The sequence below is a fragment of the Manacus vitellinus genome, unplaced genomic scaffold, assembly GCF_001715985.3.
Source record: "Manacus vitellinus isolate BGI_N305 unplaced genomic scaffold, ASM171598v3 scaffold_12_pilon, whole genome shotgun sequence".
Classification (NCBI taxonomy): Eukaryota; Metazoa; Chordata; class Aves; order Passeriformes; family Pipridae; genus Manacus; species Manacus vitellinus.
This window is the reverse complement of record NW_021938949.1, coordinates 16,603,174-16,618,588: the sequence shown is the minus strand read 5'-3', so window position 1 is coordinate 16,618,588 and position 15,415 is coordinate 16,603,174. Positions and strand designations below refer to the sequence as shown.

The following is a 15,415-nucleotide window of genomic DNA, read 5'->3' as shown; positions in this document are numbered from 1 at the left end:
TATAAGCTTCTTGCCTGGGAATTCTGCTTTAGCAATTTTGTGGCCTCTTTCATTTCTAGGCATTTTTCTCAATGATTGAATGTGATTTTACTTACAGAAATGATTCCTAACTGAGATGCAGCACTGAGTTTTCTTCCCTTTCTGTCTCTCATGAGAGTTATTGCATCATTCATTTCTTCTAAAGCATCCATCTATAGGATTAGTCTTCACTGAAAAATTAGGAATATGTGATACTTAATAATCCAGAACAGGCACAAATCCCTCTTTCTGGTTCCTAAAAGTGTCAACATAAATCTACTTGTCAAGACTATTTTCTTTGTCTGTGTTCCCTTGGAGTAAATAATGATAATAGTGATTGATAAACTTTTATGCTTAGTATTGGTAAATGAATTAAAGTAAATGATGGGCTTGTAGTGAAGCTGGACTCTAGGTGTCCTGTCATTTCTTTGGGTCTATAACCCACACACAGTTTCACAACTATGTTTGTACTTCCAATGAATTCCTGTGTGGTCACAAAGTTGTGGTTTAAGGGTAGCAAGGGGTCTCCTTTGATTATGACTAATATTTTGGTGATGTACTGCTGAGTTCTTGCCTCCTGGAATAGGCACTGTCAGCTCAAGTCTCCAAGGGAATGATACCAATGATACCTATTCCATGTGCCAGAGCAGGTGGTGGTTGGTATTCAGATTCCATCCCACCCTAAGAAGGATGTTTTTGTTCTAAAGTAATGTTTGTTGCACAGATGACTTGCTCAGCTCCATCAGCCTCTGCCTGGGGTTTGAATTACTGTTTTTCCTGGTTTATAGAGACCTGGTCACATGAATCCATCACTAAGAATCATAGAATCACAGAATGGTTTGGGGTTGAAAGGGACCTTAAAGCCCATCCCATTCCACCTCCTGCCGTGGGCAGGGACACCTTCCACTATCCCAGGTTGCTCCAAGACTCATCCAACCGGGCCTTGGACACTTCCAGGGGTGGGGCAGCCACAGCTTCTCTGGGCAGCCTGTGCCAGGGCCTCACCACCCTCACAGCCAAGAATTTTTTCCTAATACCTGATGTAACCCTACTCTCAGTTTGAAGCCATTCTCCCATGTCCTGTCATTGCATTGTCTCATCAGTAGTTTCTCCAAATACTCAAACAATCCTGAGAACCAAATACTCAGCAGTGGTAGCACAAGTCCTACCCTGTCCCCTTTTCCTACTTACATATGTAGGATACATGAGTGACTTCTGGGCAGTTGCTTGGAAGAGATGGATTGCTTAGGGAGTGAAAGATGCTTCCAAAAGCAGTGGCTGAGTCTGACCACCCTTTTAGCATTGTAACCTCAGGGCAATTCACTCAGTGGCAGAAGAGCCCTGAAGCAATCAGCACTGATGCTAATTAATAACTGCAGAGTATTTCTGGAGGTACTTAGGAATAGCTTAATGGAGTAGCAGGAGCTCTACTTCCTTTCCCCCTCTTTCTTAGTCCTGTTTTGGGCCTATGAGACAAATACCTTGCACTGAAGCAATAGAACAACATCCTGTTCTTGCTCTGTAATGTTATTTATGATCAGTGCAAATTGACATAAGCATACACTGTTCCCCCAGGAATGGTCCTACCCCGTTTCTGTTTCCTCCTATCTGCTTGTACCAGCATTTGTGCAATCTCCTGGTGAACCAGATTGCACAAGTGGCTGCAATTAAAATGAATCTTTTTTGTTTTTTTGCAGTCAAAACTTGCCCGCATCAATTCTCTGTTGTCCAACCCAAAAAGCAAGTGTGTTATTGAGAGCTGTAATGAGCAACCTGATCTAATTTTGAAGTAAGCCCTCCTCTGAATGGAAAGCTGGACTAGGTGACCCTAGAGGTTCCTTCCAAACTAAATCTTTCTGTGATTCTATGACCTTTGTAGGACAATTGGTTCTTTTATTGGTAGTGCCAGTTGCTGCTGGCTTAGGGTGACCATTAAAATTATGGCTGAAAGAAAAAAGGTTTTGCATCAACTGTTTTTCTCCACTGAGAAGAAATGGAAGCTGTAAATCTGTCTTGGACACAGGAAATGAGATGCCTTTATTTAGGATGCTACTGAGAGTGTTGGTGATGCCCTTATTCCATTGGGGGTGCTGATGTGACCTGCAAGATGTTTGTCTCTTTGTCTCAATCAAAGCACTGTTCCACTGTAAGCTGGGGGCATGTCCAGCATAGGAACCCTTAGTTTTCCTTGACCATACAGAGATTTTTTGCAGAAGTTCCAGCACCAACTCTTCCTTGCCTTAGAAATGAAGGCTAATTGTTGTTTGTCCTTCATTTATGGCTTGTACATGAAGAATTCTTCTCTGCACAGTGTGTTAAATAACTTATACATTCTGTTTAATCTGCCAGTATCTCATGTTGCTTGAATTTGAGAGTAAATGCACACAGTTCCTTTGTAAACCCAGCATATCACCTGTTGTTCACCAGAACCCTGTCTGTCAGAGCCTGCCTTTGGTAGTAGGGGTTCTGGGCTCAGTTGTCTTCCTAAGACAGCTTATTGTGTACCCAGCTGGGGGTTAGAATGATGTGCAGCCCTGTTCTACAATATATTTCTAGACTTTCTAGACAGAAAAAGTGATCCTTCACCTACTGTTAAGCTGATGTATCTTTAAAGAGTTTGTTCTCTTGAATACACAGGGTGATGATTGTCCCTGAAGAGATTCCAAGCTCCTACTCCCAATATACAACTGACCAGGATCTGAAATGGAATGATGTCTCTGTTGCTGATACCATTCACATCTCAAACACTTGCTCCTCTGTCCTCATCTGGAAAAACCCCCAACATAAACCCCAAACCAAAATGTGAACTAAGGTGTATATTGTCACGTATTGTATTTCTGTTTTCTAATCCTTGTATTTGTGTACTGAAAAAGCAGCCCAGCTAGGGGAGAGGGAGTTGCCAGAACACAGCACACAGACTGCACCCACCAAGATCCAACGCAGGAATTGGCTCCAGGTAAGAAGCAGTTGGAAAGAAGGGGTGTTTGAACTCATCCTTAGGTTGTAAATAATTTCAGGAGAAATCAATGCAACTTGTAGATAGGTGGGAGTCCCATAGAATCTGAGTCTTGGCTTGGTGGGGTGCTGAGTGACAATGTGAAATAATTCTGTGGCCAGTTTTGTGTCTACTTTGAAGCCTGAAGAGGCAAATCTCACTGAAAGGGTCTGGTTTCAGTGACATCTGTCACAGAAGCTTTTGTGGCTTGGACATGATTGACTCAATGTGTCCTCCAGCAGAACAGCTGTTGCTGGACATCTCTGATGGAAACCTAGAGAATTTATCCAGTGCAAAGGATGGAGAAACACATTTTTGAGAGACATCCCTGCCTGTCACTGGTGTTCTCCACACTGCAATAGGGTTGAGAGACACAAAAGTGTAATTTGCATAGCTTGAGTTGTAATTTGTGACAAATTCCTGTAGATCATAAGAGAGGAAAATGCACAGAGATGAAAAAATATCCTATATATAAGAAATTTGGAGCCATTAGTTACATAGTTGTTGGTTCAGTGGAGAAGCATCAATGGTCGTATTTTCTTTTGGCCTAAAGAAGGATTTGAGTTAGCCTGTCAAGGAGTGTGGCTTAATTAACAGAACAAATGGGAATTCTGAACAAGGGAGACATGTCACCCAGATAATTACTCCACTTGATTAGCAGTTGGCCTGGCTGTCCAGTGGCTGGGGATCAGGGCCTGTGTCACTGTGGATCAAGTGTTCATGCCATGCAGGTTTGCTTTTCTTCCAGCAAATATTGCACATTCGAGCTTTTAGGCTGCATTACTTTATTTACCACCCTTACTGCTTCAAAGTTGACTTTAATTAATTTTCTCAGCTGCTATTACTCCCAGTAGATCACTGCTTACACACTGGCCTGTCAGGACTTGTTTGCTAAATTTGCCACATGTGTAGCAAGTCATTACCTGTGTCATTCCAGGAGGCACATCCTCTGACTGGATTGGAAAGTGAGCTAAATGTAGGCAACTATACTGAAAACTGGCCACTACCTGGGACTAGTTTAGGATGATACCTTAAGTCTTTTATCCAGTTGGATGGGAAGATAGCAGTTATCCTAATGAACTGGAATTATTTAGCTAAGGAAATATGCAACCACTGAGTAAGATGGAGGTTGTGCTATTCAGCAGTTTACTTTCCCAGTGATTTTCCCTGTGGGTTTTTTGGATAGCTGGAGGACCCAGCAATTCATGTCCAAAACTGCCAAACTTGGGCTGTGCTAAGGTGTGTTCTGAGGAGGGAGGATAGACTTGCTGAAAGAACTCAGACTGTCAAAAGCCAGGTTGCCTTAGGATATTCCCTCTGGGACATCTCTGCCCCTGGCACTTACAGAATTGTAGAGGAGTGTGTGAACAGCAGATAATGAGGTTTAATATCACTACACAGGCTTCTGTGTCACGTTGCCTTTAACGAGACTGTCCTCTGGCCATTGTTCACTTAGGAGACACTGGGACAGCAGCAGCAGGTCAGGAGTTTAACCTGGGTGGTTAAACCATAATTTAGAGGCCCAAAGGTGAGCTCAGGGAGGACAGAAACCTTCCCTGGAACAAAGGGGAAAAGCAGTGCTTGATGTAGACATTGTTATGTAAAATGTGATGATAATTCTAGCACCAAAGACATTTGGTTTCTTTGAATGCTTCTTTTAACAGAAAACTGTGGCAATTAAAACAGAAAAAGGGGGTAAACTCTACATTAAACCATCTCTTCAGTACTCTGAGGATTTTGAACCTTATGAAAGCTTGACCTTGGAGACAAATGGTGATGATCCTCTCCATTACTCCCAGGTACAATTGGCAGTTGCCTTCTATTCTATTCTATTTTTCATGGTAGTGTCATTTGAAATGTGAAAGGGCCCAGGGGTCAGTCTTGGCTGGTGTGCAAACCCAGAATATAGTGGTTCCTTCATTGGGTGATTCTGCATTGTTGAGATGTGACATAAAGAAGGAAAAAATGAAAAGTAAAGCTTCTTTTGAAAATCTGGCCTCAGTCAGCAGCACTGCAAAGCATTAAGTCCTGTTTTAAAGAGGTAGAATATTGTCCCTGTTGGATTGAATCAAGCTGTTCCTGCAAGGAGCCTCTTTTCACTTCATGGCTGTCCACATGAGCATCACTCTTGGCTGTCAAGTTAGAGAAGGCTGAAACAACAACTTTTTCTGGGTTTAGGTTAGTTTTTGAGTAATCATGCTAAAATTGTTGCGTATAATTGTTTTATCTAACAAAAATCAGACTAAAGTTTTAAAAATATTCAAATCAATACAGTCGCTTTCCATCAAGGGTTGTTTTTGTATGGACTGTGCAGCCTTCTCTTTGATTGCTAATTGCAGTTTGTTCTAGCACACCTCATGAATGTCCTGTCCTTAAAAAAGATGAATAAGTGAACAAAAATTTATGGATGTTTTTCTGCTTAACCAATTAATGACACCAGTAAAGCTGTTGTGGGTAGTGAAGTAGCATCTATCTGTGAAACTGTCTGCAGATCTTATCACTGACATCAGACAAAATTCCCAAGCATATTTTCCTAGTTGGAACCTGTCTCTCTTTCCTATATTGCTCTTGAGTTTATGATTATTTTTTGCTCTACAAACTGGTAACTTGTTTACAGTGATGGATATTTATAATCTTGAATAATTTTAAACAAAACCCCCCACTTTTCTTTTTATTCCAGATGGAAATACTTTTTGATTTTCCTGAAGCTATAATGTGTTTTCTTGAATGTCTTGGTACAATGCAGATGCATGAGGTTTCAAACTAAAAGAAAGCCTGTACCATTTCCTGTCAAATACCTAGAAATATTAGTCTAGACTGTCATAAAGACATGCTCCATATCAAGGCTCAGGTTGCTTATAAACCCTCTTTTGAACCTAACTTTGCCTACTCTTTGTAATATGCATCTGTCAACATGGATTTCCTAACAAGTGTAATCTGTAGCAGCTCAAAACTTTCATTGCAAACTGAACATACACTGTCACAGTTCATTTGTACCTGAAGTGGCTTCAGGTTTTCATTTTATGTAGTTTGCTTACCTATATTTATCTCAAAACTCTAATATCAACAAAACAGGGGGGAAAAAAGCATTTAAGAGATGCAAGGTCTTTTCCTTTTGCTTTCATAAAAGCACACAACTCTCCAGCATCATCTGTGCTGTTTGTGGGATATAATGAGAGAGGCAGGGCAATTTTTTCCACATCAAGTTTCAAAATAGATTAGTTTTTGCATAAAATCCTGTTACAGTGTGTCCACTTCAAAAAAATCTGTGCAAACTGGGAGCTTAACCCATTAGACCACAACTCTTTTCCACTGGTTTTTGAAGTACAGATGTGTAGAAGGCAGGACTGTTATCATCTAGCCAAGTGCTTATAAAGAATTTGATATTACATGATATTGGCAGTCTTGTCAAGGCATTTGGAAATTCTGGATTGCAGCTACTCTTCAAATAGAAAGAGACTGGACAAATATATGCCCTTGCCCCCTCCATTACTCACCTCCTGTTTGTAACTTACTCCTAAAAAATTGGTTTTGCACATAAAAACTCCTTGGCCTACAGAATATTCCTGCAAGGATACTGATGAGGAGGGACAAAGGAGTTGTAGGATGAGTTTTCTTTATAAACCTTATCAAAGGAGTGAAGACACAACCTAGGAATATGAATATTTTTAGCTGCATCGTGGCTTTGAGTTCATGAGGACATTTTTTTTTCTCCTGGGTAGGAAGAGGCAGCCACACTGGTTTATTTTAAAATACACATTTGAGCTTTTCTGACAGATCTGTTCTTATTGCACCAGGAATTGAGGAGCAGCTTGCCACACAGTGTAGAAGAGGAAGGGATGGAGGAAGACTCTCTTAGTGATGACTCTGACTCAGTTGAAGAGGATGTATTTTCAGAGCCATCTCCCACTGAGGAAGAAATTTCAAGCTTTGAAGACCTTCATTTCCATGGCAGTAGGTCACTGCAGAAAGAGGTTTCTGAGCATCAGGATGTTGGGAGGTGCTCTGGCCTTGATTGTGGTGCCCTCACTGTGCTGGAGTCCAACCAGGATCAGAGCAGTGAGTCTCTGTGTGCTCTACCCTGCTACAGTACTGCAATAATGATTCTTTGAGAGCAGTGCTTTTAAGGGAATGGCTGGTTAATCATTGGGGGTTACTCCATACTCTCATTTTAATCTGCTGATTTGGAAGATTTGCATCTTCTTGCTACTTTATTAAGAATTTTTTTTCAAACACGAGGATGTAACCCTAGTTAATGCCCTGCATCACCAGGTCTAGACACTTGAACAAATATTGTCTCAGATTGTCTGTGGGATTTCTCAAGAAATTACTGTGTTCTTAATAGGTTTTTGAACTGTTTTTGCAGTAATTCAGGCAGCCAACCTTCTCAACTTTATTTCACATCCTGAGTGCTGGATATTTCTTGTTATTGTGTGTGCTATTTATCCTCAGTAAATGATATAAGCCACTACTTTTTGTGTCCTTTGGAGACCTCAATGTCCAAACCCACAACCAGTCACTGGGTCTCTAAGGTATTTAGCTTGTCAAAGGTGAGGAGTTCAGGCAGAAACCAGACCTAGACTTACATTCACTGTTTCTCAAAATTCCCTCCCACTCATTTCAGGTTCAGTAATTGGTTTTGGTTGTTGGTTTTGTTTATTCTTTCTTTTCCTTATTCATAATTAATTGCATGAACTAAGAGGAACGATCTTTGAATAAATTGAGCAGAGGATTGTTCCTCTCATTATCATTGATGTGAGTGGAGTGTGAATGGGGAGGGGGCAGAGGAAGAGATAGGAACAAAGGATGGAGCTGCAGGGAGAACAAGATCTTTGGGAGAGTACATGATTTTTTGTCTAGAGAAAGGTTTCAAACCTGTAAACAATGGAGGCATTAATAATTCTCAAATAAAAAAGGGAAGAAGTACTTAGATGAACTACACTAGGCAACCCTCTAAATAAGACAAGATTTAGTCAGTGTTTTAAGAATTTATTTTAGTGTAATGTGTTAACAAGTGACTCAGGAGTTCATTTTTATTTTGGCTTTTCTTGACAGTAATGCAGGTAAATACCTGGTAGAGATGAGATCTATTGGTACACTAGAATAATATTTTTATTTTGTTTCACTAAGTGCAAGCCATGCTTATGTGCTTCTGTATCAATAGAAGAATATCAATGAGAGGGAGGGAGATTATCATTTTAACTGTGCCAACATAATTAAAGCAGCAAAACCTTAGCAGTTAGGATCCAATAATTTTTTCCCAGGATGGCTGCTCCTAAGTAACTTCAAAGTTGATTATTTCTGTTGCCTTTTGATGTTGCAGAAGTGAAGCCAGTGCGAGTTCTCTCTGCCAAAAGAAAGGACAGTGCTGAATTGTACATTCCTGTCAGACCAGTCATGGTGAAAAACAAAGGCACTCGGCCGCTCTCTGCTGAGTTCTTGCACCAGGAAAGACACGAAAAAATTTGTTCTAGTAAGAAATGAGAATATATGATGTCAATAAGGAGAGTTTTCATGCTTTTTCTGCCTCTGGCTCACATGCAATTTCAGCACGTATCTGTCATTATGTGATTTTTTTTTAGCTGTCCCTCTCCTGCCTTTTTTTAGTTGTTTTTAACAACTCGAGTGTTTTCACTTCAGTAAAACTGTGAGAAGATCCAGCGCCTGCATACTTTGGTCTTCTGTATCTTTACTATCTTCCTTCTCTTTTTGTTTCCGCAGTGTAAGACTTTTTGCCTCTGCCTTTCAGTCCTTGCACTTGGTCTGTGTTTTCCACTTTCCTCATGGAGATCTATTCCCTATGGTATTAATGGAAGTGTGTCTTCTTTAGATCAGCAATTGATGCTTTGGTGGAAGATCTTAACATGATGTGTTTATAGCAATAAAAATGGCATGTTTTTTCCACAAGAATAAAGGCATAACTTTCCACAGCACAACAAAACAGCTCTGTTGCTGCTTGGGACTGTACTGGAATTACACCTTGAACACTGGAGATCAGTCTTCAATGCTGAGTAGATATGCCAGTATCTAGGACCATTCTGGAAAATATTTTTCCTGGACTGAAGAACAACATTTTGCAGGCACTGCTGCTTATCCTAAAAATCTGCTGCTAAAATGTGGTCTTTACCTAGGGAAAAAACCCAACAACACACACCAAACCCCAAAACTAGGGTTGAAATCATGACTGCAGCTGTATTTCAGTGCAATCCTAAACAAGTCTGATGAGTTTTGAAAGGTCTGAGATGAAGTTTTCAGACATGCCTTACTTTGTGGTTCAGATGCTCTTTTCAAAAGAGCAAAACCCACTCGTGCCCCAAGAAAGCAATAAGGCTAATGGTTTTGAGAAGTCCAGATATTAGTTTCTTAATTGGCAGAAAACCAAATGGAGGAAAAGAAGCTAATTCTTTTTGGCTTCAGAATAAATCCCCTTTGTAGCTTCTGAGACCCTCACCCACCATCTGTCTGAGCAGATGCTTGCTTTGACTGCTTCCCAAAGATGTGTGCAGCATTTCCTCAGGTTATAATAGTGCTTGTTGGAACTGTTTCTGCCCAACTATCACATTAAAGCTCTAATTTCATTTCAGGGGGATGATATAGTACAGAAAAGTAAACAGGACTTTATCCTGTCCCTATTTTTGCAAAGATGGATTAATGCTCGTTGAAAGGTTTCATGTGTGAATGTGTAAGGAGTGTGAATGCATGCAAATCTCAGCTCAGTTTTGATTTCTTGTCTTTCAGGGTAGACTTCATCTTACTTGAATCCACTGCACTGTACTCTCCTGCTTAGTAAACCTCCCTGCAGCATTGTGAGCTCTCTGAAATATCAATCTGTTCTTCAATATTTCCACTCAATCTAAATGTCTTTACAACTTCAGTCTCTTTTCTTCCCTTGACTTTTAAAGTCTTCAGCTATAACCACTGTGCTTCTCTTTTGAATATAACCACTGTGCTTCTCTCTTAGTCCAATCTCAGATCATCTGTTGTTAAATTTTATTTCCTTTCTTTTAAACCTGTTTATAGGCTGTGATGTTTCTGTTTCTCCTTGAAGTTTGGGAAGATTGGGATGTGTATGGGCATTGTGATGACTACTTAAATGATAAGGTGACTTATTCTACCTTGCAAGTAGCAAGTCCTGGCTCCCCTTGTTTTGCTGGAAGACTCTGGGGATTCCTCCAAAATAGCTGAACACCCCAGTAACACTGCAAAATCCTGCTGTGCTTAAATTATATATACTTCTCTTTCAGTGGACTGTCACAAGGCAGTTCCACTAAATACCAGAACAAAGCAATCCAAAACCATAAAAATAATGTTTCTCATTTGTCAGTTTTCCTCTTGTTACGATGCTGTTTTAACTGTTGTCTAAACTGGATGTGAATCTCAACATAAAAGCAAAGTGGAGGAATTCAGCCTCACGTGGGATGGTTACTGCAAAGCCCTGTGTCAGTGACTGAACTGGATGTTTCAAGTGGATGCTGCTGTGATGTTCCATACCTGTATGTCCAGACAGATAAATGTTTCTTCCCTCTCTTGGTGGCAGGACCCTTAAGTCGACCAGAGAGGTCACTGTCAGCAACTCGGAAGAACGTGTGTGAGAAGGATCCTGATCTCTCGGTTTCAGCTGTGGTTCAAGCCATGAAAACTGAGAATGAAGCCTTGCAGAGAGACCTACAAAGCTCCACAGGCCCTGAAAAGGTGTGGAAAATACCAGAGAGAGCTGTTTGATCGAGTAGCAAACCCCCCATGAATTACAATCTCTTATACATTGTGTGTGAATGGATGGTGATGCCTCTTAAGTGTAATTGAATTTGTATTATTCTTCCATAGGGTTGTTTTCTTTAATCTGCTTCCTCAGGATAGCATCCCACAGCTCTCTCTTGATTACAGGGATCACTGAGCAACTGATAGACCAGCAGTATGATGTGTCTATGCAGTCAAGTGCACAGCTGCAGGCCCAGTTGAGCCATTTTCATCCTGGAAGCTTCTTAAACAAGATAATGTGTGATTTCCGTACCAATAAATCCTGCATTCCTGCAGGACTCATTAATGTGGGCACTCTTCCCTGTTAGTACAGTGTCATGTACACTGCTAGATCTTACTGAGGAGAAGCTGGTATGGGTTTTCTGTGTGTACATCTCTTATCTCCAGCAACCGTGTTTAAAAACAATTAAAAACTCATCTTAAAAACAAGAAAATCAATAAAAACTAGCAAAAATGTGCAGTACAGGCAGAGAAAGAGCATTGTAAGAAATTTAGCAATTTTCCTCTATGTTCTTTTAGGTAGTCACTGATAGTTCTGTATTTAAAAAAAGAAATCATTTTTTTATTCTAATAAAACTAAGGGGTTTTGGGATTTAAAAGTGTTTATGATCCATTTTTGGAGAAGGAGAAAGTCAGTAGACCCATGCCAAAAGTTTGGCCAACCCTGATTCTCACCAAATGTACAGAATGAGAATTTTTTACATTTATATTATATATATATATATGTAAGTATGTGAAAGTCCTCAGAATATGCTTTTATGTTACTTTTCTTCCATGTAGAAGATCAAGCTCCAAGCTCAGCTCTTTCATTGCAAATCAAGACCAATTCTGTTAAATGTGCTTTAACTCAGTACAGAGTTACAGATGAGCTGGGCCCAAACTCTTATTTATTCCAGAGATGCAGACTGATGCTCATTGGTATGTGGAGAACAATCTGAATGAAACATGTTCATCTTTTTCTTCCTTAGAAGAAATCTTCTGTTTCATCTCTTGTTTCCTCAATGACTGAACCTCCAGAAAAAAGCCAGACAAGGAGTGCAGTGACAAAAGCTGAGAGAATCTGTCCTTTTGGAAGCAGGTATATATATTTGCTTTAGGCTAACTTCCTTTTTTCTGAAGAGAGATTTTTCAGAATGCCACTACACCTGGTAATCTTCAAATCCCTCAGCAGTAGCAAGTAGTAGCAAATCAGGGAATCCAGCCTTGGGCCAGTCTCTGCAGAGCAGGGATCTGCCAACATCTTCCTTTATTGTATTTATATAACCTGGGCATTGCTTTCTCAGAACCAGCTCTGAACTGGAGCCCAGTTTTTTAACCAAACCCTGTGTTTTTAAGATGGGATGCTGCAGCAGTTCTCATTCAGTGTGAACCTACATGAGTTTTTCTGTGGGGTGTGTGAATTCATCTTATCATCTTTTCACACCAACTAAACTGTTTCTTAAAAATGCAGGGATTATGAGGAAGTAGCACATAAAAGAATATGTTGTTTCAGACAAAAGAAGAAACTTCTGAAAGTCTTTCTGGAGCATGAGAGCCATTCTGCCTGTGACAATGACAGATCCCTGGCTGATGACAAAGCTGAAGCAGATTCCATGTTGAGAGAGAAGGTTTGTGTGTATTTGCACCATAATTGATGCTTCCCAGAATTACTAAAATAAAAGTACAGTGAATGATGTGTATTCCACTGATTCTGCCCCATGTCAACTAATAAACCTATGGCAGAGTTTATCACTTCATCAGAATGGCAAAGGAATCAGACAAGGAACAGGGAGCTGTTTTCTCTTTGGGCTTTTTGAGAAAGTTGGTGTGTGGCAGAATTGGTGGAACCCAGAATGAACTGAATGCCATCCAGATAGCCTTGACTTTGCAATCTTTCTCCTTCTGACCCATCAGTGTTGCAATCTTAGCAGTGTTTGTTCTGTTCCACACTTTACTGTTTTGTCACTTAAGGTTTTTACCATATTTCATTTTGGTCCAGGTTGCATCCAGCGTGGAAGTGCATGATGCCATTTATGTGACTATGGAACTGCTTTCCAACTGGGGAAATCCAGGAAACGTGGGCCTGAGCCAGGTGGAATTCTTTGATTTACATGATGAGAAGATCTTTGTGTCTCCCCATGATGTGGACATTCGAAATGCTGACAACCCAGGGGATTTGTGCTGCCTGGTCAATAAGAATTTAAATGTAAGACAGCCTAGCCCTGGATATTAAAATCTCTCATTATAATATAATGCTCTATCACCAGGTTTTTTGTTCAGAAACATGATTGCATTTTGAACCTGACTGCATAGCAACTATGATAATTTAAAAGACTACAAATATTGCTTATTATTAACAAATCCAGCTTTCCTCAAGATGTTGGTATTCAGTTATAACTTTGCTTTAGAACAGTGTTTGATTAATTTACCTGACTTGCTTAACTAAACAATTGGATGGAGGAAGCTTTAACTCTGCCTCCTTATATATTAACTCTGTGGCATTGTCTTGGGTAAAAGAACACATTCAGTTTTTAAGTTTTGTGCTGTAGAACGAGATCACAAAACTTTGAGAACAGTGAATTTCACTTTTTTAGAGTGTGTGTGCTGATAAACTGAAGTAATTCTTATGGTCTCAAGGTACAAGAGCTTCACTGCTAATTTCTTTCAGATGTTTAATATGAATTTTGTAGGAGAGTAGAAAGAGGGCAAATATGCAGTGTTTTGAAATTTAGTTGAAACTCAGTATGGAGTATTATTTCCAGACAAATATTTGTACTTGAAACATCTTTCTTACTGTCTCCTGAACACTGTAGTGTGGTGTCTAAATATCCATTCTCCTTTACAGGCTGTGTATCTGACACTCAGTAGTAGTAGTAGTGACTCTCAGACTCTCCAGCTAATTATAAATTATGTGGTAATATCTTCATTAAGCCATTATAAACCTGTTATTCTCAGCATTACTCATATATTTATATATCCCATTATTCTTAAGTAATGAGGTTTTACATTTCATTGATTAATATATTCCTTTGATTTGTGACACTGTAATCTCCTCTCTTGAAGCTGGAAGGGTATTGCATCCAAGATGCAATCTGGACAGGGAATACATTCTTAAGATTTGGGAATGGGATACCTGAACTGCAGGTTCCTTCAGAAGTCAGACAGCATTTCCAGTTTGTGTACATTTCAGAAGAGCTTTTGGGTGCATTAGAAAACCTATAAATTAATCAATCTCAAAGCAACTAATATTTTCAACAGAATGAAAACTTGACATAAAAACTTATTACGTGGAAAACTCCTTTTACCATGCTTAAAACACTTCCATCTTTGTTCATTTAGGTGTACATTTGTCTTTGAGAATAGACAATAGATTGTCTTACTGAACATCAGGGATTTTATTTTATTAGTTTATTTATTACCCTTGCAGACTTTTAAGAAGAGCACTTGAATTGCCTCCTTTTTGTACTTTGTGATATACTATAAGAGAACAAAATGCCTGGCAGAACATCAGGTGCTCTCTCCTAACTCGATTTAGATTAGAGATAAGGAAGAAATAGGGTGAGGGTGGGGAGGCCCTGGCACAGGTTGCCCAGAGAAACTGTGGCTGCCCCCTCCCTGGAAGTGTTCCAGGCCAGGTTGGAGGTGGCTTGGAGTAACCTGGGCTAGTGGAAGGTGTCCCTGCCCATGGTAGGGGTGGAACAAGGTGATCTTTAAGATGCCTTCAAACCCAGACCATTCTGGGATTCTGTGATAATGCTTAATAAGACATAGATTAGCTATTGCATTGAAATTGTTTTCTGTAAACCTTTTTTATTCTCATACATATATATATAGGTCTTTTAAACCTCAGAATAACAAGGACAGGTAACTGTAATTCTAGAAATATCTAACAAGGGTATTTCTTCCCAATGGTGAACCCTTAGACCCACGTCATTCCCCTTCACACTGCTTGAGTCTTCCTTTGCTCTCCATCAGGTGCACCTTCAGTGCCCATGCAAAGCAGTGTCCCACAAAATCTAAGACTAGAGGTTTCCACTCTCCCTTTTTGCCTTGATCCATTTTGAATTCCAACTCCTTAACCTGTTCACCCTGATGGTTCAAAGAATTTTTGGGCTGGATTTTCCAGCTGTATTTGCAAAGTAACCCCAGACTCAAGTACCTCATGTGAAGGCAAAGACATCATTCTTGGTGATAAAACATGAGAGTCCTCCACAGTTTCAAGAGTTTTGGCATGGATTCTTCAAGGTGCCTTCAGTTTGTGGTGTCAGGTCTTTGACATGCTGATGGGGATTGTAACACCTGTGAGTTTGTGTAACCCCAGCACTAAGCAGTTACTTCCACTGATAAACCAGAGATCTCTGTGTCTCTCACTCACAATACTGGCCTGGCTCTGATGTACCTCCTGTTGTTTGGAGGGTCATGTGCAGCTTTACAGAGAAACTGGTGAGAAGCATGGAGAATTCTTTCCAGAGTCCATTCTGGTGCTGAATCAGGTACCCTCCTGTGAAGGCACCTCTGGCTAACAGTACACACCAGAACCTATTGATTTCTGGGGCATCAGGTCCTGGCTGGAGAGGTCTGCAGGTGGATTGCTCATCAGATGTTGTATGCTGTTGGGAAATTATTTTTTAACCATTCTTGTTCATAGTATGACTTCAAAAACAT

At 40.1% G+C, this 15,415-nt stretch overlaps 1 protein-coding gene across 5 annotated transcripts in view; it reads left to right on the top strand.

The window, feature by feature from the left end:
* The window catches only part of KIAA0556 (KIAA0556 ortholog), a 57,114-nt gene that overhangs the window by 4,798 nt on the left and 36,901 nt on the right, over positions 1–15,415 (top strand). For 3 of the 5 annotated variants that reach the window (XM_029957757.1, XM_029957753.1, XM_029957754.1), the window contains exons 4-11: positions 2,892–2,974; positions 4,678–4,812; positions 6,811–7,072; positions 8,337–8,486; positions 10,551–10,705; positions 11,740–11,849; positions 12,264–12,378; positions 12,750–12,956. In XM_029957757.1, coding sequence (XP_029813617.1) covers positions 2,892–2,974; positions 4,678–4,812; positions 6,811–7,072; positions 8,337–8,486; positions 10,551–10,705; positions 11,740–11,849; positions 12,264–12,378; positions 12,750–12,956 — 1,217 coding nt within the window. The remainder of the gene's footprint in view (positions 1–2,891; positions 2,975–4,677; positions 4,813–6,810; positions 7,073–8,336; positions 8,487–10,550; positions 10,706–11,739; positions 11,850–12,263; positions 12,379–12,749; positions 12,957–15,415) is intronic. The other 2 variants (XM_029957755.1, XM_029957756.1) reach the window with 2 other exon arrangements.